The sequence below is a fragment of the Festucalex cinctus genome, chromosome 14 (assembly GCF_051991245.1).
Source record: "Festucalex cinctus isolate MCC-2025b chromosome 14, RoL_Fcin_1.0, whole genome shotgun sequence".
NCBI lineage: Eukaryota > Metazoa > Chordata > Actinopteri > Syngnathiformes > Syngnathidae > Festucalex > Festucalex cinctus.
In genome coordinates this window covers 2,880,001-2,901,250 of record NC_135424.1, presented here as the reverse complement: position 1 = coordinate 2,901,250, position 21,250 = coordinate 2,880,001, and the positions used below count along the sequence as shown (strand labels likewise).

At 38.2% G+C, this 21,250-nt stretch overlaps 1 protein-coding gene across 3 annotated transcripts in view; it reads left to right on the top strand.

The window, feature by feature from the left end:
- Positions 1-21,250, top strand: part of LOC144001498 (protein bicaudal C homolog 1-like) — a 52,253-nt gene that overhangs the window by 22,117 nt on the left and 8,886 nt on the right. For all 3 annotated transcript variants that reach the window (XM_077495847.1, XM_077495848.1, XM_077495849.1), the window contains exons 4-11: positions 5,865-5,944; positions 7,552-7,710; positions 9,198-9,251; positions 9,546-9,728; positions 12,643-12,894; positions 15,891-16,022; positions 19,012-19,219; positions 20,211-20,369. In XM_077495847.1, the coding sequence (XP_077351973.1) occupies positions 5,865-5,944; positions 7,552-7,710; positions 9,198-9,251; positions 9,546-9,728; positions 12,643-12,894; positions 15,891-16,022; positions 19,012-19,219; positions 20,211-20,369 (1,227 nt within the window). The remainder of the gene's footprint in view (positions 1-5,864; positions 5,945-7,551; positions 7,711-9,197; positions 9,252-9,545; positions 9,729-12,642; positions 12,895-15,890; positions 16,023-19,011; positions 19,220-20,210; positions 20,370-21,250) is intronic.

Sequence of the window (21,250 nt, the reverse complement as noted above, 5' to 3'; positions counted from 1 at the left end):
GGGGGGTTATGCTAGAGGATACAGAAGGTTTTGATGCAGCCTCTCAACTGCAGAGAACGGTTGGAGCAATGGTAGTTTTTACAATAACGGCCAGCAGGTGGCAGCAGAGTATAAGAGATCAACCAGGGCCATGTTAAAACAAGCTGATTTCCCCACAGTTCTAACGATGAAACTTAGCTATATTCTAATACTGTTTCAAAACAGAAACAGATAGTAATAGTTTTTTTTTTTTTTTTTTTTTTTTTCCTGATAAAAGAAGAGACTCTAATCTTTCTTTTGGTATGTTTTTATAGCAATAGAACACAATATTCTGTGGGCCTTGCAAAATCAGTCAAAATCCAGAAAAACAGCTGGGAGCGAAGGGGGTTGCTTCAGTGAAAATGGTGGGGAGTGTTAACCAATCCTGATTGGTTGGTATTGTGTTTTTGATTATTTTTTTTTCTTTGAGTTGCCGTTAGGTGTGAAAACGTTTGAATGAACGGATGTGGCCCTGCGATTGGCTAGCGATCCGTCCAGTGTGTCTACCAGCAATTTCCAAATAAAAGTCACATGATTGCACTCGTTTGGAGCTCGTCCGGCCGCGCAGGCGCGCCGACCGGAGAGGTTTGACGTCGAGTTGTAGCCACGCCCGCTTTGTTGCCCACAAGAGGATCGCCGATGCGAGTCCTCATGCCAAATGTGCAATCCAAGGGCGTTATGTAACTTCCTCACTCAGTCGGAATTGAAGATATTCGACAAAATGACGTAAGAGGTCGTCTCACACAAAAAGTAGTCGGCGTCATCACCTGGCACGTGTGCTAAATTGACAACCTTTTTTTTTTTTTTTTTATCATCTGTTGAAACGTCGAGTGTTTTCCGGAATGGCGTCATCTTTTTTTTTTTTTTTTTTTTTTTTTTGGCTATTGTCAAACAGTTATGAGCACATGTGTTCTTGGAAGAAGAAGACATGTGAGAAACAGACTGACCGCACGTTTTTAACAAGCTGGTCTCCGGGGCGAAATAATAAAAAAAGTTAGTGATGCATCATCTGGCCGTTCAAAAAGGCTGTCAGTTAAATTCTGAAAACTTTTTAAATATCAGCGCTGTCCCAATGAAAACAAATATTCTTCAAAAAAAAAAAAAGAAAAACATTTCATAAATGGCTCAAAAGACTGTTCACCAGAAATGTATTTTTTCATATTCGTGAATGTATCGGTTCATGTGTTTAGCAGACACGTGTTAACTTTCATGGCAGAAACAAAAAAAAATAATTATAATCGTGAGTTGTAATGAAAAACATATAAAGTTCCGAGCTGCAGCTTGTAACAATTGGTAGCAAGGTAACGTCACATGTTGACATAAAACGTGCAATGCCATAAAAGCAACCGCATTGGTGCTCAGCATGGAAATTTGCAATCATTCATCGTCTGCAGGGCCACAGTGGAACCTCTTAAAAAGTTGCACAAATTGAAAACAAAAATATCCACCTAAAGATGCACAAAATTGAGTTCATGTCACCACAAGATTAGTTCACGTCGTATTATTTTTACTTATGTTTATTACAGTTGTGCTTGTAAGATGTGTATGGGAATTTTTACTTACAATTCATCACATTTTTGTGTTATTAAATGATGTTTAGCTTTTGTACATGTGCAGTTGTGCTCATGAAAGTTTACATAGGCTTAAATGAACATAAAATAATTAGATAAATGAAATAAATGAATAAATTAAATACAATTTAAAAAAATAAATAAAATAAAATAAATTAATTAATAAATGCAATTAAATAAATAATAAAATAAATGAATCAATAAATGCAATTAAAAAATAATAAAACAAATGAATCAATAAATGCAATTTAAAAAATAAATAAATAAAATAAATGAATAAACTAAATACAATTAAAAAAAATATATGATTTAAAAAATAAATAAAATAAAATAAATTCCTAAATAAATGCAATTTAAAAAAATAATAATAAAATAAATGAATCAATAAATGCAATTTAAAAAAATAAATACATACAATTTATAAAATAAACTAAAATAAATTAATGAATAAATGCAATTTGAAAAAAAATAAATGTATCAAATGCAATTTAAAAAATAAATAAATAAAATAAATAAAACAAATGAATAAACTAAATGCAATTTAAAAAATAAATACATACAATTTAAAAATAAATATATGATTTTCATGTGAATTTTACTTACAATTCAAGACGTTTATCTTTTGTACAAGTACAGATGTGCTCATATGTTTACATAGGCATAAAATAATACATAAATACATAAATAAAATGAAAAAAATATAATTTAAAATAAATTTAAAAAATGCAATTTAAAAGATAAATAAAATAAAATAAATAAGTTTACATACACTTAGAGTATGTAAACTTTCAACAGCTTTCTCCACATCTACCTCAAAACAGAATTTCCTTGTCACCCAAAGTTCCAACCAGTAAACTGACTAATGCAAGACTCACTGATGACGTGATGCGAAGGGCCGCATGTTATTTATTTATTTTTTCTCTTCCCATTCAAAAGCCGCCCAGACTTTTTGTTTTTTTTTTTTTTTTTTTTTTTTTTTTTTTCCTTCCCGTAACTTTGCACCAGTGTCGTCTTTCAAACCGCGTCTGGAAACACTTTTGAGGTCGGCAGGCGAGCGGCATGCCGATGTTTGTCACCTTTCCCCGAGCGAGGGTTTGCCGGCGCTCCCGTCAAAACGCGAACTACCTGCATCGTTTATTATTACCCACGGGCCGAGCGGCTCTGCCGCCTGCGCGGCCCTGATAAGGGCCACACGTTCATCGCGTCGTGCGTGCGTGCGCGTGTCAGCCTGCAGGCATTTGACGCTCCAAGGAAGCAAAGAACTCACAAAGTTTGCCAAATACTAAAAAGCCCATTGCTGATTGGGCTGAACATTTTTTTATTTATTTTTTAAATCACTAACAAACTGATTGATGGTGATTGAAGATGCAATCATTATTTATTTATTTATTATATGTAAATCTTTTAATTTGGGCTAAAGCAAAGCATTTATAAATCAGATTACATCAACAATGCAAACAATGAAATGTGTAAATGTTCATGTTTCATGAATGAATAATTTAAACATGCTTACGATTTATTTATTTTTTTGTATTTATATTTATTTAATATTTTTTTATTATTATTTTATATATAATATAAAAATATCTAAAAAATAATTTAATTATTTATTTGAAATGCTGCCTTTGTTCTTTGAAAATTACATTTTGCTAAATTGCAATGTTGATTAATTATTCAGCTTCACGTTATAGTCATAACTTCATCTAATGTGTTCCAAAAAAAAAAAAAAAAACATCATTTGACATCAGAATGGGCGAGTATCAATATCTGGCACTGTATTGTGGCGAAACCAGCCTTATTTCAAGTATCGAGTACTTATGAAGGATGCCGATACCATCTGCGATACTTAATGGCCAACCTTGATGTACATTACGCACCTTAAAGGTCTTTGTAAAAACACGTGACAAATAAAATTGTAGTATTTTGGGGGAACCGGAACGGATTAACAGTATTTCTATTCATTTCAATGGGCAAAATTGATTTGATATTAATTTTTTATTTTTTTTGTGCCAAGTTAGATCTGCTTTCCTCTTGGTATATTCTAACACAAAAACTGTTTTGTTTTGGGGGTTTTTTTTAATTATACTGACCCATTTGGTCAAATTTTGAAATAATTTTCTTGACTAAATGTGCATAACGTGTGTTCAGAAAATGTGAGCGTTGGGTCAAAAGTTCCTGCGAGTTCTCACCTTCAGCCGCTTGCACGTCTGCACTTATTTTGTGTTTGTTTTTGTAGCTGTTGCGCGTGCCAAATGAAGCTGTTAGGTGCACATTTTTGACTCGGCTTCCCGCCTCCCACAAAAAAAAAAAAAAAAAAAAAAAAAAAAAGCCCACGCCACACTTTGCTTGAAAAATGTGGGGGTGTTCTACATGATCACAACTGCAAGCCGGCTAATGTTTGCCAGATGTGCGCTGCAGGTTAGAGTGGGGACACGGGAGGAGCGCCCTCTCATGCTCAGATTGTGTATTGCAAGAGGTTCGTCCAAGCTTTTTGTCATGCAGGAATGTGTAAGACTGCTTTTCTTTTCTTTTCTTTTTTTTTTTTTTTTTGGTGGTGTTGTTTTCTGGTTCTCTGTTGTTTCCATACACTTTGGAATTCCGTCGTAATCACAAATTGTTCTTCCCCGCCCATGCAGGATATTTTTTTTCTTTTTTCCCCTCCACCCAAAAAGAGGTCCACAGAATGTTGGGCGACGTTGTAACAATAAATTGAGATTCGGAGAGTTTTTCTCTCAAGGCCAGACTGTAAATCTGAGCTCCTGCAAGTGCTGTGTGTGTATGTATAAGGGAAGGGGAGGGGGATTCCTGGAAAGGGGTCTTAACGGACTTCCTCCACTGTGTGTAGTACGCCATTGTGTGTCACTGGGTGTGTGTTGTGTGCTCCCAAAAGTGAGACGTATCCAATGCAGCGCAGATGTTAGCATTAGCTTTGTATGCTAGTCTGAGCGGAAAGTGCTCCGTGGAAGCGTTCAATGTCGTTTTTGATCAGCACAAGGGGTCCTCGGGTGGTCCCCAAATGCATATGAGGCTTTTTGCGCAATAAGCTAGTTTGTGTGGAGGAGTACGAATATGTGGTCATGCCATACTTACACTTTCTCGTTTGATTGCTTTATATTCATTAGCTTTAAATGTTTTTTTCCATACTATATTGGTCAATATTAAAAAAAAAAAATCTAGTAACTGATTTTAATCTTTTTTTTTTCAAATATTAACACAATTTAAATTAAGGTTTTGATTTGTTTTGTTTTTTGTTTTTTGTTTTTTGATACCAAACAAACTTTTCCACATTTTCCCCCCTGAGCATTGACTTGCATTAACTTCACAGTTATAATAGAAATTTAAAAATGCATCTTTACACATAACGAGTTCTAAATGAAGTTTCCAGCATGTTGATAAATCACCTTGCGATGTATGAAAGAACAATATGGAGACTAACGTGCTAATTTTGCAGCACTAGCTCTGTCTTTGTAAGCCTGGCCACCGGAGGGCAGTATAATACATAATGCAGTCATGCAGGCAAGCAAAGAAGAGTGTCTCACTAATCAGCAGTAATATCACTCGTCTATTGCAGAGGATAAACAATAAAGATGAAATATCTGCTCCTTAAAATGGGAATGCAGCCCCACTAGTCTAAATATTGTATTCTGAATAATATTACATTTGTGGAATATGAGTTATGCAGCAAAATCCAAACCATTTTTATCCATCTCTGGGGGCGGCCATTTTGCCACTTGCTGTCGACTGAAGATGACATCAACGTTGCTCAGGGCTGAGGTGACGATCTCAAGTTTTCAGACATCTTGACGATTGAGTTTTGCAAAAACAAACAAAACAAAAAAAAAAAAGCCAAAGAAAAAGCAAACAACATGGTCCGAAAATAATCATTCTTCAGCGTTCTTGTGTGTTTTGCAGTGGCAGATGAGCTCGACGTTTTTGTGTTGTCTATTTAGGCCAAAATGCGACATGCATGCAAAGCGACAATCTTCAGCTCAGCCGTCTCGGAATGACTGACGGATCGGCTGAGTGGAATTCCACGCAGTCGCGGCAGACGCAGTGCCGCCCCCCCGCCCGCCACCGCGGTCGCTCGCAGGCTCAAAATGCGAGCGCGCTCTTATCAAAAGTTGCAATTATCGTCGCAGGGCTTTTTTTCGCCACCGCTGTCATTTGTCGACGATGGCAGACTGCTGGGACTTGCTCCGGCCTCGAGCGGCCATGTTGTTTACTTTTATCACCTTATGTCCTGACTCGCTCGCTCTCTCTCTCTGTACTCTGCAGATCCACACATCAAGGTGTGCGGCAAGAGGGAACATGTGAGGGACGCCAAAGAAAGAATTATGTCGGTGCTCGATACAAAGGTAAATATCTTAGCAAGGTGCAGATTTTTTATTTATTTTTTTGGCCAATCAAATTTCACCCTCTGTGTTGCCATGCTAATCTAATCTGCCCAGGTTCTTCAGAATCAGTCATGTTGGTTCATATAACTTTTTTGACTACATGACTTTTTTTTTTTTTTTTTTTTTTTGACCAATCAGATTTCAAATTTACCCTCCTCGATTATCATGACCGTTTTTTGTTTTTTTTTCTTGCATCTGATTGGTTGGACTAGGGCTGCTTGATTGTTGGGGAGAAAAAATAATCACAATTATTTTGGCAATAATTGAAATCACAATTATTCAAATTATTTATTTTTTTTGTTTTGGTACAAAGCAATAAAATGATTCACTAATTAAAAATGTAGAAACACTATGTAAGTTCCTTTTGGACCAAACAGAATTTCAATTTATAATGTTTATTTATTTATTTAGTTATTTGTTTGTTTATGTATGTTGGCAAGAACTTGTGCAGTAGGACAATCATTTATGTTTTGGTACAAAACAAGAAAATGTTTACACTTTTAAAAAAAATATTAACACCAATTTAAAAAAAAAAATGAAACACTATAATTATGTAAGTTCCTTTTGGACCAAACAGAACAATGTGCAATATGACGATCTTTTTTTTTTTTTTTGGAAAAAAACAAGAAAAAGTTTACATGTAAAAAACAATAAATATTAAGACAAATAACATTCTTTCAAACAATAATTATGCAAGTTCCTTTTGGATGAAACAAAATTAAGTTATTTTAAAATTGTGTAAAAAAAAAAAAAAAAAAGTGCAAATGTATAAATTTAAATGACTCAAAAATTAGTATTCATCTCTTTTTTTTTTAACGATTAAGCTGATTTTGTAATTGTGGAGTGTAATAATTGAAATGGTAATTGAATTTCGATTAATTGCACAGGTTGGACAGAGAAAAATGTGTTCAAGTCAACTTCAACTAACAAAACAAGTCTGTCGGGATTTTCTTTATCTTTTTTTTTTTTTTTTTTTTTTGACACATTTTGATTCTAAACCACTCCGGATTTCTGTGCATTTTTTTTTTTTTTTTTTTTTTTTTTTTTTTTTTTTTTGTATAGTATTGAACGGTTTTCATAATGGCAATGTGATCATGTCAGTATTACTGCAAGAGGTTTGCAAATGGCCACTGAAGAAGGCCCAGGTACCAAATCCAGCACCCGCCACTGCCCCTCTGGGCCACCATTGCTCGCATCCTGACTGATCAGGCTTCGTTGCCACGGCAACAGCGCCCTTGCATCACCTGGCCGATTGCGCTGTGGCACCCCCTGGGGGCAGCCAATCATCCGTGCACTTTGAGTGGCCAAGTAGGATGACTCGTTCGTTTTTTGTTTTTTGTTTTTTTTTTGTTTTCTGCACTCGGTGGACACTTCATTAGGTACACCCATCCAGTCTGCTGTCGTCCAATCAGCTTTTGAAAGGGATTGCACGTTTGTTATTCTGGTTGTAGTTTATAAACGGGTCATATTTGGAGCTGTTTGTAATATTTGTATTTACTCATTGAGCTTGAATACAGTAACCAAAGATGAATATTGATGTCCCCTTTGTCTGTCCTGCATGTGGCCAGAGTAACAGGGTGACGCTGAAAATGGACGTGTCGCACACGGAGCACTCGCACGTGATCGGCAAGGGCGGCAACAACATCAAGCGTGTGATGGAGGAGACGGGCTGCCACATCCATTTCCCCGACTCCAACAGGAACAACCAGGCGGAGAAAAGCAACCAGGTTCCGATTCTTTGACACATTTTCAATATTTACTTTTGATCCACGAAAAAAAAAAAAAACGCAAACATTGCTGCGTGATTATGTTTGAAAGTCATCACGAAAACTGCCAGCAGAGCACTTTTTTTTCCCCCACCACATAATTATGCGTTTTGGTGCTTTGTCATTGACCTAAATTCAGTTATGTGGTTAGAAGCACCCCCTTTTTTTTTGTCTTTCTTCAAAACATGCATATTGTGAATGAACGTTGATGCCCCAAGGTTAGTTCATGTCTATGAAAGTCAAATTATGCAACCGCATTGTGAGTTTGGACGCAGACATGATGACGAGCCAGACGGCTGCTGAAGGCCGATTATTGCACAGTTTTTTTTTTTTTTTTTTTTTTTAAATAAACATATAGCTTGTTGCCATCGTTGTGACCATGAAAATAGTCTCAATGAGGAAACTAACCGCATGGCAGATGGTTTGTTTCACCAATCAATGTGGGATTGAGGTGATGAAGGGTTTGGGAAAAGAAAGAAATGGCTTGAATTCCAATTTAGTCTTGCAATATTTTTTTTATTTCTTTATTTATTTTATTTAATGGCCGCTGTACGGCGCCCGAAACTCCCTCCTCAGAAACGTTCTCGTTCAAACTAGAGCTGTCAAAATTAATCGACAAGTGATCGATAACCTAATTAATCGACAGCTATTTCAATAATCGAGTAATTGTTTGGAGTAGCGGTGCACCGATTGCAACTTTCCGGCCAATCGCCGATCCCCGATCTTTTAACAAGTCTTAACCTGCCGATCACGATTTTTGCCAATCTTGACATATATATATATATTGAAAAACCGCTCGACCTCCCTTTGAGGGATTTTTGATTGGTCTGATAAGACTCTGAGGGGCACGTTAGCGAGCAGGCATGAGAAAGAATGTGAGTTTAAAAAAAAAACAATACACACAGGAGAGCTAATCGTTTTTACCCCAATTTGCATTATTGCTGGAGCGCATTCAAGCCTTTTCCACGCTAGCTCACTCTGATGACGCAACACCACGCAGACAATCGGCAAGGGGCTTCCTCCTTCCTACACCCGAGACCCCATTAAGCTGCCTCCTTTTCCTTAAATAAAAACAAAACAAAACGGGCGGACATCCAGCATATACGTCCGCTCGCTCGATGATGTCAAGCAGGAAGTCAGGAAGTTGATTTCCTGACAAGGGATTTATTTGGCGCTTGTGTGAAGTGTAACGCGCGTGTGTGTGGATGCAATCACAGCTGTTAAAAATAGAATTGCTTACAAGGGAGCAGCAATCACATATGATGCATTACTGGCAAATATCGAGTACAGTTTTGTTCTCTTTTTTTTTTTTTTTTTTTTTTTTTTTTTTTTTTTTTTTTTTTTTTTTTTTCAGCATTGAAATGAAGTGGACTAAATGCGCCGATCTGAGCTTGTATTTGTCTTGGCCTCATTTGCGATGTGTTACTTTGTATTATCATCATCAACAGGTGTCGATCGCGGGCCAGCCGGGAGGAGTGGAGGCGGCTCGGGTTAAAATCAGGGTAAGTTGGACGCAAAGTCGTCACGTGACAGAAAAAAAAATATATATACTCACACCACCAAACGTTGAGAGGAACATTTCCTGTAAACGCTACTACACTTTTGAAACAATTGCAGCACATTTGTATTTGAGGACGTCCATATATATATTTTCTTTAAACCGAGTTTGTGAACCGAGTCAATATGTGCAACTCGGTGAGCAACACCGAAGGGAAAATTGGAGATGGAGTCAAAACATTGTCGTGTATTTTCTTTGGCTTATCCCTGATTGTGCGTAATGTCCCGACTGGTTCCAGGAGCTTCTCCCTCTGGTGCTGTCTTTCGAGCTGCCCGCCATCATGCAGTCGGACCCGAGCTCGCCGAGCGTGCAGGCCATCTCGCAGACGTACAACCTCGCCGTGTCCTTCAAACCGCCCACGCGGCTCTACAGGGCCACCGGCGTGGTGCGCGGCTCCCAAAACAACGCCAACGCCGTCAAGGTGAGGAGTGATTGATGGACGGGCTCACTTTGATTTGAGACTTTTTCATTTGCAAGCGTTAGAAACGCAACAAATAGGAAGGTATTAAGGAGTCGAAAAACCGCTTGTCCGGGTGTGGACTGTATCTCGATATACGCAGTCACGACAAGAGCTGATTGCAAATCTAAAATAGTGCATTGACGCCATATCCTGGCGGTTTTGAATCATTATCACTCTTTTCAAGTTTGGAATTCACAGAAGAGCAAAATCAGACCACCTTTACTATGGAGGACCGAAACTACCAAAATTAAATGAATGAATAAATAAATAAATAAATACATAAAAGTAAAAATAGATACAATAAAAATATGTTCCTATTTATTTTTAGTTGTATTTATGGATATATATTTTATTGTTTTTATTTCCATTTGTATTTAATTTTTAATTGTATTTTTATATGCATTTTTATTTTCACCTTTATTTATTTAATTAAATACAAAAGTAAATATAAATGGAAATTAAAAACAACAAAATATATATCCATAAATACAATTAAAAATAAATACAAAAATATTTTTTATTTTTTATTTTTACTTTTATTTATTTATTGATATATATTATACATTGTTTTTATTTCAATTTATATTTATTTAGTATTTTATTTTTTATTTTTTTATATCCGTTTTTATTTTCACTTGTATTTAATTATTATTTATTTAATTCAAATATTTTAAATACTTTACCACTCCCAAGGGGGGAAAAAAAAAAAAAAAAAAAAGAGACTGGAAATCACATTCTTGGCTCCAAACATTGTTTGGATACTAAAAAAAACAACATGAAAATCCGTCTTTAGAACCGAATGTCTTAATGACATATTAATTAGATCACTTCAGTGGCCAACGGTCACAAAATTAATTAAACTCATAATCCAAGTTCACTGTATTGCAAACTATTTTGTAGACCCCTAAGGGCCCGGGGACAACAGTTTAAGAACCACCGTTCTAAACGATCGACTCACTTCCTGTCTGCAGCCATTTTGGCATTCTGAAGCCGAGCTCCTTCTTTTGCCCGTTTCCATGACGACCCACAATGCAAAGGAAGCTTCAATTGCCGCGTTTTTTCCCCCGCACAAATCCGCCTCGTTTCTTCTGCGCGGGGGCGGCGCAACTCTTCAAACTTTTTGAGCTTAGCCCACTCGTGGCGCAGCAAGAGGAATGTCCTCTCTCTCGTGCGTGTGCCTCTCAACGCAAATCCGTCAACATGATGGCAAGTGAGCTCGGGCCTGCCGAGGAGTTTTCCCGTCTCTCCTGCCAATAAATCGTGCCAACCGACCGACGCGCGCGGCTCGTCTCGCTTTTGGCCAGAGAGTACATTTCCAAGCCTCCCTTATATATATATTTATGTATTCTTCTGCGTTTGCGTGTTGAGTTTGCGGGCGAGGAGGGCAGACGAAGGCCGACGTGATTGGCGGGAAGGAGCGAGCGCGATTATGCGGTGCTGCGAGACCCCGGGAATACCTTGGTGGGCTGCCAAACCCGCATACGGGGGGGATGGATTCCCCCTTTTTTTTTGCACCATGAGAAAGACGGGCTTGCATGCTCAACTCGTTGACAGACGCATCTCAGATTTTCCTCCCCCAAAAAACGGGAGTGTTTTGTCAAGGATATGGACTGTTTTACGGTGCGGCGTGGACGCACATCTGAATCAAGCGGGGATTCTAAATGTGCTTTGATTGGTCATTTTCAAGCCAGAAATAATCATTTTGCCGTTGAGGGTGTATTTATGTAGTTGGATAAACAACAGTAAGGGGGGGAGTGGCTTTTTTGTGGGCGGGAGTTTCTGCACTGTAAACGCTAACATTAGCACGCGCCGCTGTCCGTACCGTGGACCCTGTAAGGTTGAACACGAGTCTCTTCCCTGGCAACTCGTTGACGTTTTTGATTTAGAAATAAAAACACTTTTGGAAAAAAAACAACATACGGGTTCAGCAGAAATGTTGCTAATTTTGCATTGATCATCAATTCAATAATCTCCAGCAAAAATTAGGGTGAGCTTGAAATACTTCCTGTTTTCACTCTTCTTTTAATCGACAGCAGGGACGTCAGACTCATATTAGCTCATTTAATCTGTCATATGTGTTTGTGTTACATGTAGCTGAATGTGTTGCATATTCAGCGTGTTTGTGTGATTTATGCTAGTCTGTTTTTGTTTTTTATTTTTTTCAACAAACCCTAACTCTACTCTATATTCAAAATAATGACATCCAGGTCATTTCCGTGTACAGTCCCTCGTTTATAAATACCAAAACGAAAAAAACAGTTTACACACCGTGAAATAAATGAAAAAAATGTGCTGTATAATTAAAATAAATATATTTTTAATGGGAAAAAATTAATGTAAATGAAAAAAGAACACATGAACGAAAAGGCATTTATAATGAAATAAAAATCATACCAAAATGAAAAAAAACATATAAAGAATGAAAATATATATATATGATTAATGGGAATTAAAAAAATAATAATAACGCGTATTTCCATTATCGCGGGTAGTTTTTGGAACGTAACACCCGCGATAAACGAGAGACCACAAGTTACATTGCTCGTCTGAGGATTGCTTGTAAAATTTACAAAATTATGTTTTGAATTTGGCTGTCTGATTAATTAATTGATCCCTTTTTTTTTTCACTTGACGAGATCATCACCTGATCTATAATGTGTCAAACAAAAGAATCTGCTGCCATCTAGAGGTCTGCAGTGAAATTACACCCAAAGTAAACATGAGCCAGAACAAAAGAGAGATGCAAACTGTATCAAAATCTTGTGATGGAGGGAGCATCACTGTACTCCCTGTCATAAATGTTTTTTTTTGCTTTTGGAATGTCAATCGCATTTTGTTTTTTTTGTTTTTTTGTTTTTTGTTTGTTCTTTCCCAGCGTGGCACAGCCGTGTTGCTGGAGCACTTGGCAGGCAGCCTGGTGAGCACCATCTCCGTCACCACCCACCTGGACATCGCCCCGCAGCACCACCTCTTCATGAAAGGCCGCAACGGCAGCAACATCAAGCACATCACCCAGAGGACGGGCGCCCAGATCCACTTCCCGGACCCCAACGGCCCCCAGAAGAAGTCCACCGTCTACATCCAGGGCACCATCGAGTCGGTTTGCCTCGCCCGCCAGTACCTCATGGTGCGTATTTTTGCGCCGACTTCAAAACCTCTCGCCTTTTGCTTTTGTGGTCGCTATCCCGTCCGGATCGCCATTTCCCCGGTCGGTGCGGGGAGCCGTAATGGATGTCGCAGTCGGACTTAGCATCAGCATCGGCATCGGAATGCGAGGGATGTGCGGGCTTTGCGAACGTCAACCACCGTGACCTTTTGGGGTTTGGGGAGAACCTTGGCCCGGCTTCGCTTTGGCTCCGGCTGAAATGCACTTCAGAAACAACGATTAAGCTGCCACATAGCTGCTAGTTAGAGGCATTATCTTGACTGCCGCTAATGATGATGGTTTGCTCGGATTTCAGGCTGCAATTCCGAGTTCATTGTTGACAATTTGGTTTGCGTTCGGAAGCGCTTTTTTGTTCATATTATTTTTTAGGGTGCCCTTGAACCTGAGGCAACTCTATTTTAGACTATCAAGTCATTTTTAACAATTTCAAATCATTTTTATTTCATTTTTTTAGGTCTGTATTAAAAATATGTATTTTTAAATACATTAATCAAATCTAGAGGATTAATTTATTATTCAAACAGAAATGTCTTGGTTTTGAAAAGAAAAGCACTAATGTAGATATAAATTTGTATTTGTTAATAGGCATATAATGGTAACGAATTAACCAACTAGTACTATGGACATGATTAATGTAGTAGAGAAAAAAAAGCATGCATTTATTTTCTCTTTGCTGTGTTTTCATGGCAAACATGAAATTATTTGGATCGCCTCAAATTTACAATAAATAAATTCACAAATTTGTTTTAGTTAATATCTTAATTTAAAAAAAATAATACGTTATATTATTTATTATGTTTTTTAATAACCAATTTTAGAGGGGGAGAATCATGCATATAAAAAGTTCAATAATTAAAAAGTAAATAATTAAGAAATAATCTTTGCCTACTGCCAGGTTTGAAACTCTGTTCTCTGTTGCATTATATTACCTGCGTTATTAATGGTTTAATAAAAACCTTGCTAGCTTAGTGGTCTATTATCTAGCTAGCTAACTTGCTAGCTAAGCGGTCTATATTATCTAGCTAGCTATCACCTCAATTTCTGTTGCGTTATATTACCTGGATTATTAATGGTTTAATTAAAACCTTGCTAGTTTAGTGGTCTATTATCTAGCTAGCTAACTTGCTAGCTTAGTGGTCTATATTATCTATCTAGCTACCTTGCTAGCTTAGCGGTCTATATTATCTAGCTAGCTACCTTGCTAGCTTAGCAGTCTATATTATCTAGCTAGCTACCTTGCTAGCTTAGCGGTCTATATTATCTAGCTAGCTACCTTGCTAGCTTAGCGGTCTATATTATCTAGCTAGCTATCTTGCTAGCTTAGCGGTCTATATTATCTAGCTAGCTAACTTGCTAGCTAAGCGGTCTATATTATCTAGCTAGCTACCTTGCTAGCTTAGCGGCCTATATTATCTAGCTAGCTACCTTGCTAGCTTAGCGGTCTATATTATCTAGCTAGCTACCTTGCTATCTTAGCGGTCTATATTATCTAGCTTGCTATCACCTCAATTTCTGTTGCGTTATATTACCTGGATTATTAATGGTTTAATTAAAAGAGAAAAAACTGCCGTGTTGGCACATAAGACCCCTCAGCATAACCGACAGAAATTCTACAGGGCTTCCCTCTCTTTGTTCCTATAACCTCTTATTTGGCGTGGACTACAGTTTAACAACTACCAGGACACTTGTGGTGACTGAACATGGCTTTCTCGTGCTTTGGAAACTGGAGCGAGAAACACGGCTTCATGAGTGTGGTGAAGGAGGGCAAACAAATAAGCCGAGAAGTAAGAAAGAAAGGCCTAAAATAAAACGTCAAGCAGACGTACGGGACGGGCAGTCCTGCCTGTCAGGGCGTACTTTGTGATTTGGCCCCTCGCAGGCCGAATGTTGATTACAGCTGTAATCTTAAACTCGTCAGAAGCAGGGCTACTCTGCTCCTAATTACATCTACTCACAATAGGAACGCCGGCCATGCAGCGCTGGGCCCCAAAAATATAGATGTCTGTGGTCTTGTGGTGGTGCTAATGTGAAGCATATTGCACTTGGCGGAATTTCCCCAAACGAAAGATGCGAAAAGTCCACCGGGAAGTCTGAGTATTTATTGGATTAGTTTTACCTCCTAGTCTGCAAGTGATAACAATAGTGAGGATTTATGTTGTTGCTCCCAGGCCGGGAGCTGATTTCATATGAAGTTATACTTTTCTGTTATATCTATATAGCTATCTAGATATCTATCATATCTACTAGCTAGCTAGCTAGCAATCGATATATCTAGCTATCTAACTAGCTAGTTAGCGACTAATATATATCTAGCGAGCTAACTAGCAATCCTTATATCTAACTAGCTAGCTAGCTAGCAATCGATATATCTAGCTAGCTCCCTAGCTGGTTAGCGAGCTATCACCTCAATGTAAAGTATTTGCCTCTTACCTCAAAATTAATCTAATTGTTGTGACTAAAAAAATAAATTACAATTAAAACACAGTATAACATTTGTAATATTTTATATTGTGTTTTTAAATCTGGCTAGCTAGCTAGCTTTCATATCTACTAGCTAGCGAATAGCGATCGATATATGTAGCTAGCTACCTAGCTAGTTAGCGAGCTATCATCTCAATGTAAAGTATTTGCCTCTTACTTCACTAAGTTAATCTAATTGTTGTGAATAAAAAAAATGTATATAAAGCACAGTACAACACATTTTTAATATTTGATATAGTTAATAATTAGTCTTTTTTTAGTATAAATAATTAAGTAAAATAATAGAATAAATTTTTTGTACACATTTAAACCTTTGACTTCTTTATCTATTTTTATTGTGACCTCATCTACAGACGACCTGGCACATCCGTCCATTTAACAAATCAAATACAAGAAAAGTTTGCACAACTAGCAATTCTGTGTTGCCTGAAATTTGGACCCATGCCTATTTTTTTTTAATTTTTATTATTTCTCAGGGCTGCCTGCCGCTGGTCCTGATGTTCGACATTAAAGAGGACGTGGAGGTGGAGCCTCAGTGTATCACAGCGCTCATGGAGCAACTGGACGTCTTCATCAGTATCAAACCCAAGCCCAAGCAGCCCAGCAAGGTATGACGGTCACAATCGGCCGTCTGTGCGCGTTTCTCGGGGAAAGAACAACATTCCATCTTGAGAAAAAGTACCTCGCATCATCAAAGGCAAGCGAGGGCGGCGTCGCTCTGTCCGATTACATTAAGCAAACATATTGACAGGTCACATTTCAGTATGTGAGCGACTTAAAAAAGCAAAAACCAGGAAGGGAAATCAAAGGGAACGTTGCCATGTTCACTCAGCGTCTGCCGCAGTGGAGAACCACAGTCTGTCTTCAAGCTGTGCGTGAAAGCAAAGAGGACCAGACGACTCGGTTTTGTGTCCATCGCAGGAAGACTTGCTTGCGTTCTCGGTTAATATGCGTGTAAACTGCAGGCAAACATGTTTTCTCCGCGTATGCTGACATTTGTACTTTGCTGTCCACATGGATGCCAACATAGTGTTAAAGTATAGAAAGAAAACCAAAGCAGACGAATGCACAATCCAAAAGTTTAGAAAAGCTCATTTTAAGTTCACCTGTCGAGGTTGTCGTGCATTTTAGATGCATCGTAAAATTTCACTCGAAAGCCCATAAGCCCATTCCAATCCATACTTTTGTCCTGACCAGGGTTTTTATAATTTGGGAATTTTTCATTTTAGTTAATTTTTATTTCGTTTTGAGGTTTCTATTTTTAATTTACTTAGTTTTAGTTAGTTTTCAGGGTGGTTTTGTTATTTTTTATTAGTTTTAGTTACTTTTAGTTTTAGTTTATTTTTATTTAGTTTCAGTATGAGTTTTAGTTTTTTGGTGTATTAGTTGTGCGCAATATTTAAAAAAACACCATGGGAGTGACGTCATCTGAAGGTGCTTTACTATTGGCTGCTGTGTGACACGTTTTCAATCGTCCTTATTCCGGTTAATATCAAAATAAATCGACTTCAAATCACATTGAAAATCATCCCCCAAAGGCTCATGCATTAAATTATTTACCAAAGATGAAATATGCTAATTGCTATATTTATATTTAGTTTTAGTTAGTTTTGTAAACATAACATGTAGTTTGTTAGTTTTCGTTTGTTTAAAAAGCTTTTTCGTTTTATTTTATTTCGTTAACGAAATTGTTTTTATGAATTTTAGTTTGTTTTTTTCCGTTAGTTTTAGTTCACTAAAATAACCATGGTCCGGACTCGAGTGGGCCAAGGGGCAGCGTGCCTAACCTAACCCATACTGATCCATCTCCCCACCCCTGACCCCCGACCCTCCTCAAGAAGCCTTCACTTAAATATGTTAACGAGGTGACAGCAGTAGGCCCGTCCAAAGGCGGCCCCACTCCCTCAGCACTTTGGCACAGCCATAAAAGAACGATTTGGATTCTGTTTTTAGAAGAATAGCAAAATGCAAACATTATGTTTTGTTTTGTTTTTTTCTTCTCTGGCATTTATGATTGTTTGCAGTCCAAGAGGGGCGGAACTTGTGGTTTGGCTGGAAACGGTCCGTGCGATTAGAAGACGAATGAGCGGTCTGACGTGATTATTTCTTCGACAACTCATATTGGATTCATTTTCCCCGATATTTGTGTTAAGTGGGCGTGTGTGCGTATTGAAGATACTTTCGTCGTGTATTCACAGCCAATGTGAATGTGTGTTCATTTGCATGCACGTTCTTTGTTGCTAGCTACTCGGTTGTGTTTTGTTTTGTTTTTTGCATAGCATTATAATACTCCTTACACTGCTTTAAAAGATGAATCGATGAATCGATCGATGGATGGATGGATGAATGGAATAGAGAAAGAGATGGACGGGTGGATGTGGATGGACAGATGGATGGTTGGATGGATGGAATAGAGAGAGGAATGGATGGATGGATGGATCGATCGATGGAATAGAGAGGGATGGATGGATGGATAGCATAACTTCATTATTTTTCAAGTACAATTAATAACTTTAAAAAGTAATGTTTCTACTTGCTCACCTGTTCTTTGGATTTGGTCAGTAAACTGAGCCATGATTGGTCGTTACCTACTTCCTCAGCACAGGTGATGTCATCATCAGTCGACAGCAAATGGAAAAATGACTTTTTAAAGGTATTAATTGCACATGAAAAAATGTACATGAAAAGTTATCAAATTCATTCTGGACAAATGAACTTTTTTACTGCTGAAAATGGCTCAATGAGTCAAGTATCCCTTTAAAAAAAAAAACAAAAAAAACATGTCTTATGTTATCGTATTTGATCGTAACGTGCTTTTGTGTGTCGGGGAATGTGGCGTCAAAGCAAGTTTCCTTCAGATTGGATCCAAATTGCACATTTGGCAGCAATTGGCCCATTTCACGTATCCCGTATACACTTCCAGTATATCGCTGTCATATCTCATCAGCTCAGCTTGTAATTAGTCGCGTTTTTGTGTGATCCGATTACATTTCCACAAATTCCGGCCGCGGACCAAACCTGACCTCCTTTTTTCATTATTTACATCCCACCCATTGTAGTGGCTCGCTCCTTTTCCTTCTCTATTTTTTTTCCATCCTATTCCCATTTTCAGATCCCATCAGCATCATCATCCATAAGCAGCTTGCGAGAGACTGCGGTCACATGACGCCTGAAACCTTCTTGGCTGCGTCACGTGGACGGTTTTGAAACGCCGTCAAAAATGTTCAAATAAAAGCCGGCAATTTGCGGGATGGTTATGACAAACATTTTCAAATGTGTGCGATAATCGTCCCCACATGTTTCTCTCAACATTCCTCATCATCATAACGTTTTTTTTTTTGCCTCCTAATGTGACATCAAATGCAAAAATAATATCTCCTTCATTGTGTGTGCAAGTGAGCGTGATGTGCTGAAAAAAGTCGTCCATCAAATGTGGCTGTTTGTCATTCTAATCTCGCCTTAATTTGCTTCTTCCTTCCTTTCCATCATGTTTGTCTCCCCCCTCGTCCTCCCTTTTTCACTCCCTATCTTCGAGTCCAACATTCCCAAACCACTCACTTTTGTTGCGCAACCTTTCATTTTTCGTCCCCCCCCCAGTCGGTAATCGTCAAGAGCGTGGAGAGGAACGCCGTCAACATGTACGAAGCCCGAAAGTTCCTGCTGGGCCTGGAGAGCAACGGCGTGTCCTGCTCCTCGCCCCCGGCGCTGGCCGTCAACCCGGCCCCCAACGGGCCCTCGCCGTCCCTCATCTGCCCCGTCGGCCTGGACATCCTGGCCTCAGCTGGTCTGGGGCTCAGCAACCTAGGTAGTATGAATATCAGAAGCATCAGAAGTGCACAAAATAACAAATGAAAATAAAACGTTTTGTTTGGCAATATGTTTACCTCTGGAGGATTTTGTTGCTTTGGAGCCCCTAAAATAATAATAAAACCAAAGTTGCCATGACATGATCGGGACTTGGTTTCCGATCGGGATCGGGAGATCCCTAGTTAGTAGTATTTAAAAAAAAAAAAAAAAAAAAACATCTTGTGTCTTAAAAAGTTCTTAACTTGAGACGTTTGTATCTCAAGGCACCAGAGATTTTTCAATATAACCTACAAGTTGCTGTGTCGTTAATTGTACGCCAAACCAGCTAAAATTTGAATACCTAAGGATCATTTTTACCCTCACCTGATGATTCTTGTCCGTTTTATTTAATTAATTCTCAATTCTTCACCGATTCAATGTTTCGTACGTCTCCATTTAGAGAAAATAATCCGTACTTACTTCCTTATGGACAATGTGTTCCCTGTTTAAACTCCATCAATGTACATTTTCTATGACCTCACTTTTCCTGCCAAATGAAAAGCGGGGGGGAAAAAAAAAAAAGTCGATTTGAATGTAAATAATCAGTGGCCAAAAAAATGAATAATAGCAAGTTGGTGGACGGGCCTCACATCCTGGCCGTCAGTAATTGTTACGTGCTTCTCCTGCTCCGATTGCAGAGCGGCCTGCCAGCACGGTCCCGTGCCTTCCTCTCGGAGCCAAACTCGCCCCTCGTTCGAGCCGCAGACCCGCTGCTCTCTGTTTTCGTATTCTCCGCAACTCAGCGGCGCGTTGTCTCAATAATGGCGGATAGGTGCTGACCTCGCAGAAGGGGGCGAGAAATTCCTTCTCACGATCGCCTGCTGCTTTAATAGAATTCTTGTTAAATAGTAGGAAAAGTTGACATTATTTTCATAACATGTGATTAGTTAAAAAAAAAAAAAAAAAAAGTTATTCTTTGCAACGCTGATTTGTCCGTTTCGTCCACACAGGCTTCCTGGGCGCGACGGCGTCGCACTCGCTGGCCAACTCGCCCGCCCCCAACGCCGTCCTCAACACCCTCAACTCCTCCATCAGCCCCCTGCAGGCCCCCAGCCCCAGCACGCCCGCCGCGCCCTCGCTCTGGTCCAGCTCGCTCGCCAGCACCCAAGGTGAGCGTGACGTCCAAGTTGTTCTTCTTAACATAAAATGCAGGCGTCGAGACGAATACTTGAACCTTCAAAATAAGCCACTTTTCTGGAGAGAAAAAAAGAAAAGAAAAAGAAAGCATATTTCTTAGATCATTAACGTTACATCACCAAAGAGCAGAAGCCATTTTTAACACTTTGGTCAGGAAATTAGTTTAAAAAAAAAAAAAACACCCGTACATGTGGACTGACCAATTAACCGTTTGGATTTGGAAACCTTGATTACTTTAAAGTTTTGCAAATCCTCAGAATTTCATCACTGTTTTTGACACGTTACAGCCCAAGCCAGTCATTGAACGTTTAGTAATTTCTATTTGTATATTTTCTTCATTTTAATGTCTTTTTTTTCTCTTTTTTTTAATAATACAGGGATGGGATGGAAATTAAAACTAATTAATGGACAAATTAATTATTTAAAAAAAAATAATGCTTGTTGCTGCTTTAATTATTCTGACATTTTTATTATATATTATTAATAATTGATATTCAATATTTCTTACAATAATACAAACATAAATATCAATATGCAACAATGCAATATGTCTCCCGATAGATTATCGATACGCCTACACCAGTATCGCAATATTTGTCATTAATATACAGCCACTATAACGGCTCCATTGTTATTGAGCAATTACTTGGCGGGCCACTAGGGGGAGCGCCTCATAAGAGTAGCGGGGAAATGGACGGAAGTCTGCAAGGTGAAGAAGACTCATGAGCTCATTATTATTGTTTTTATTATTATTATTATTTTTGTATTCTTGTTTTTTATTTATATTTATGTATCATATATATCTTAGATATATTTTTATGTATTATATATTTATTTATATTTTTATTATATT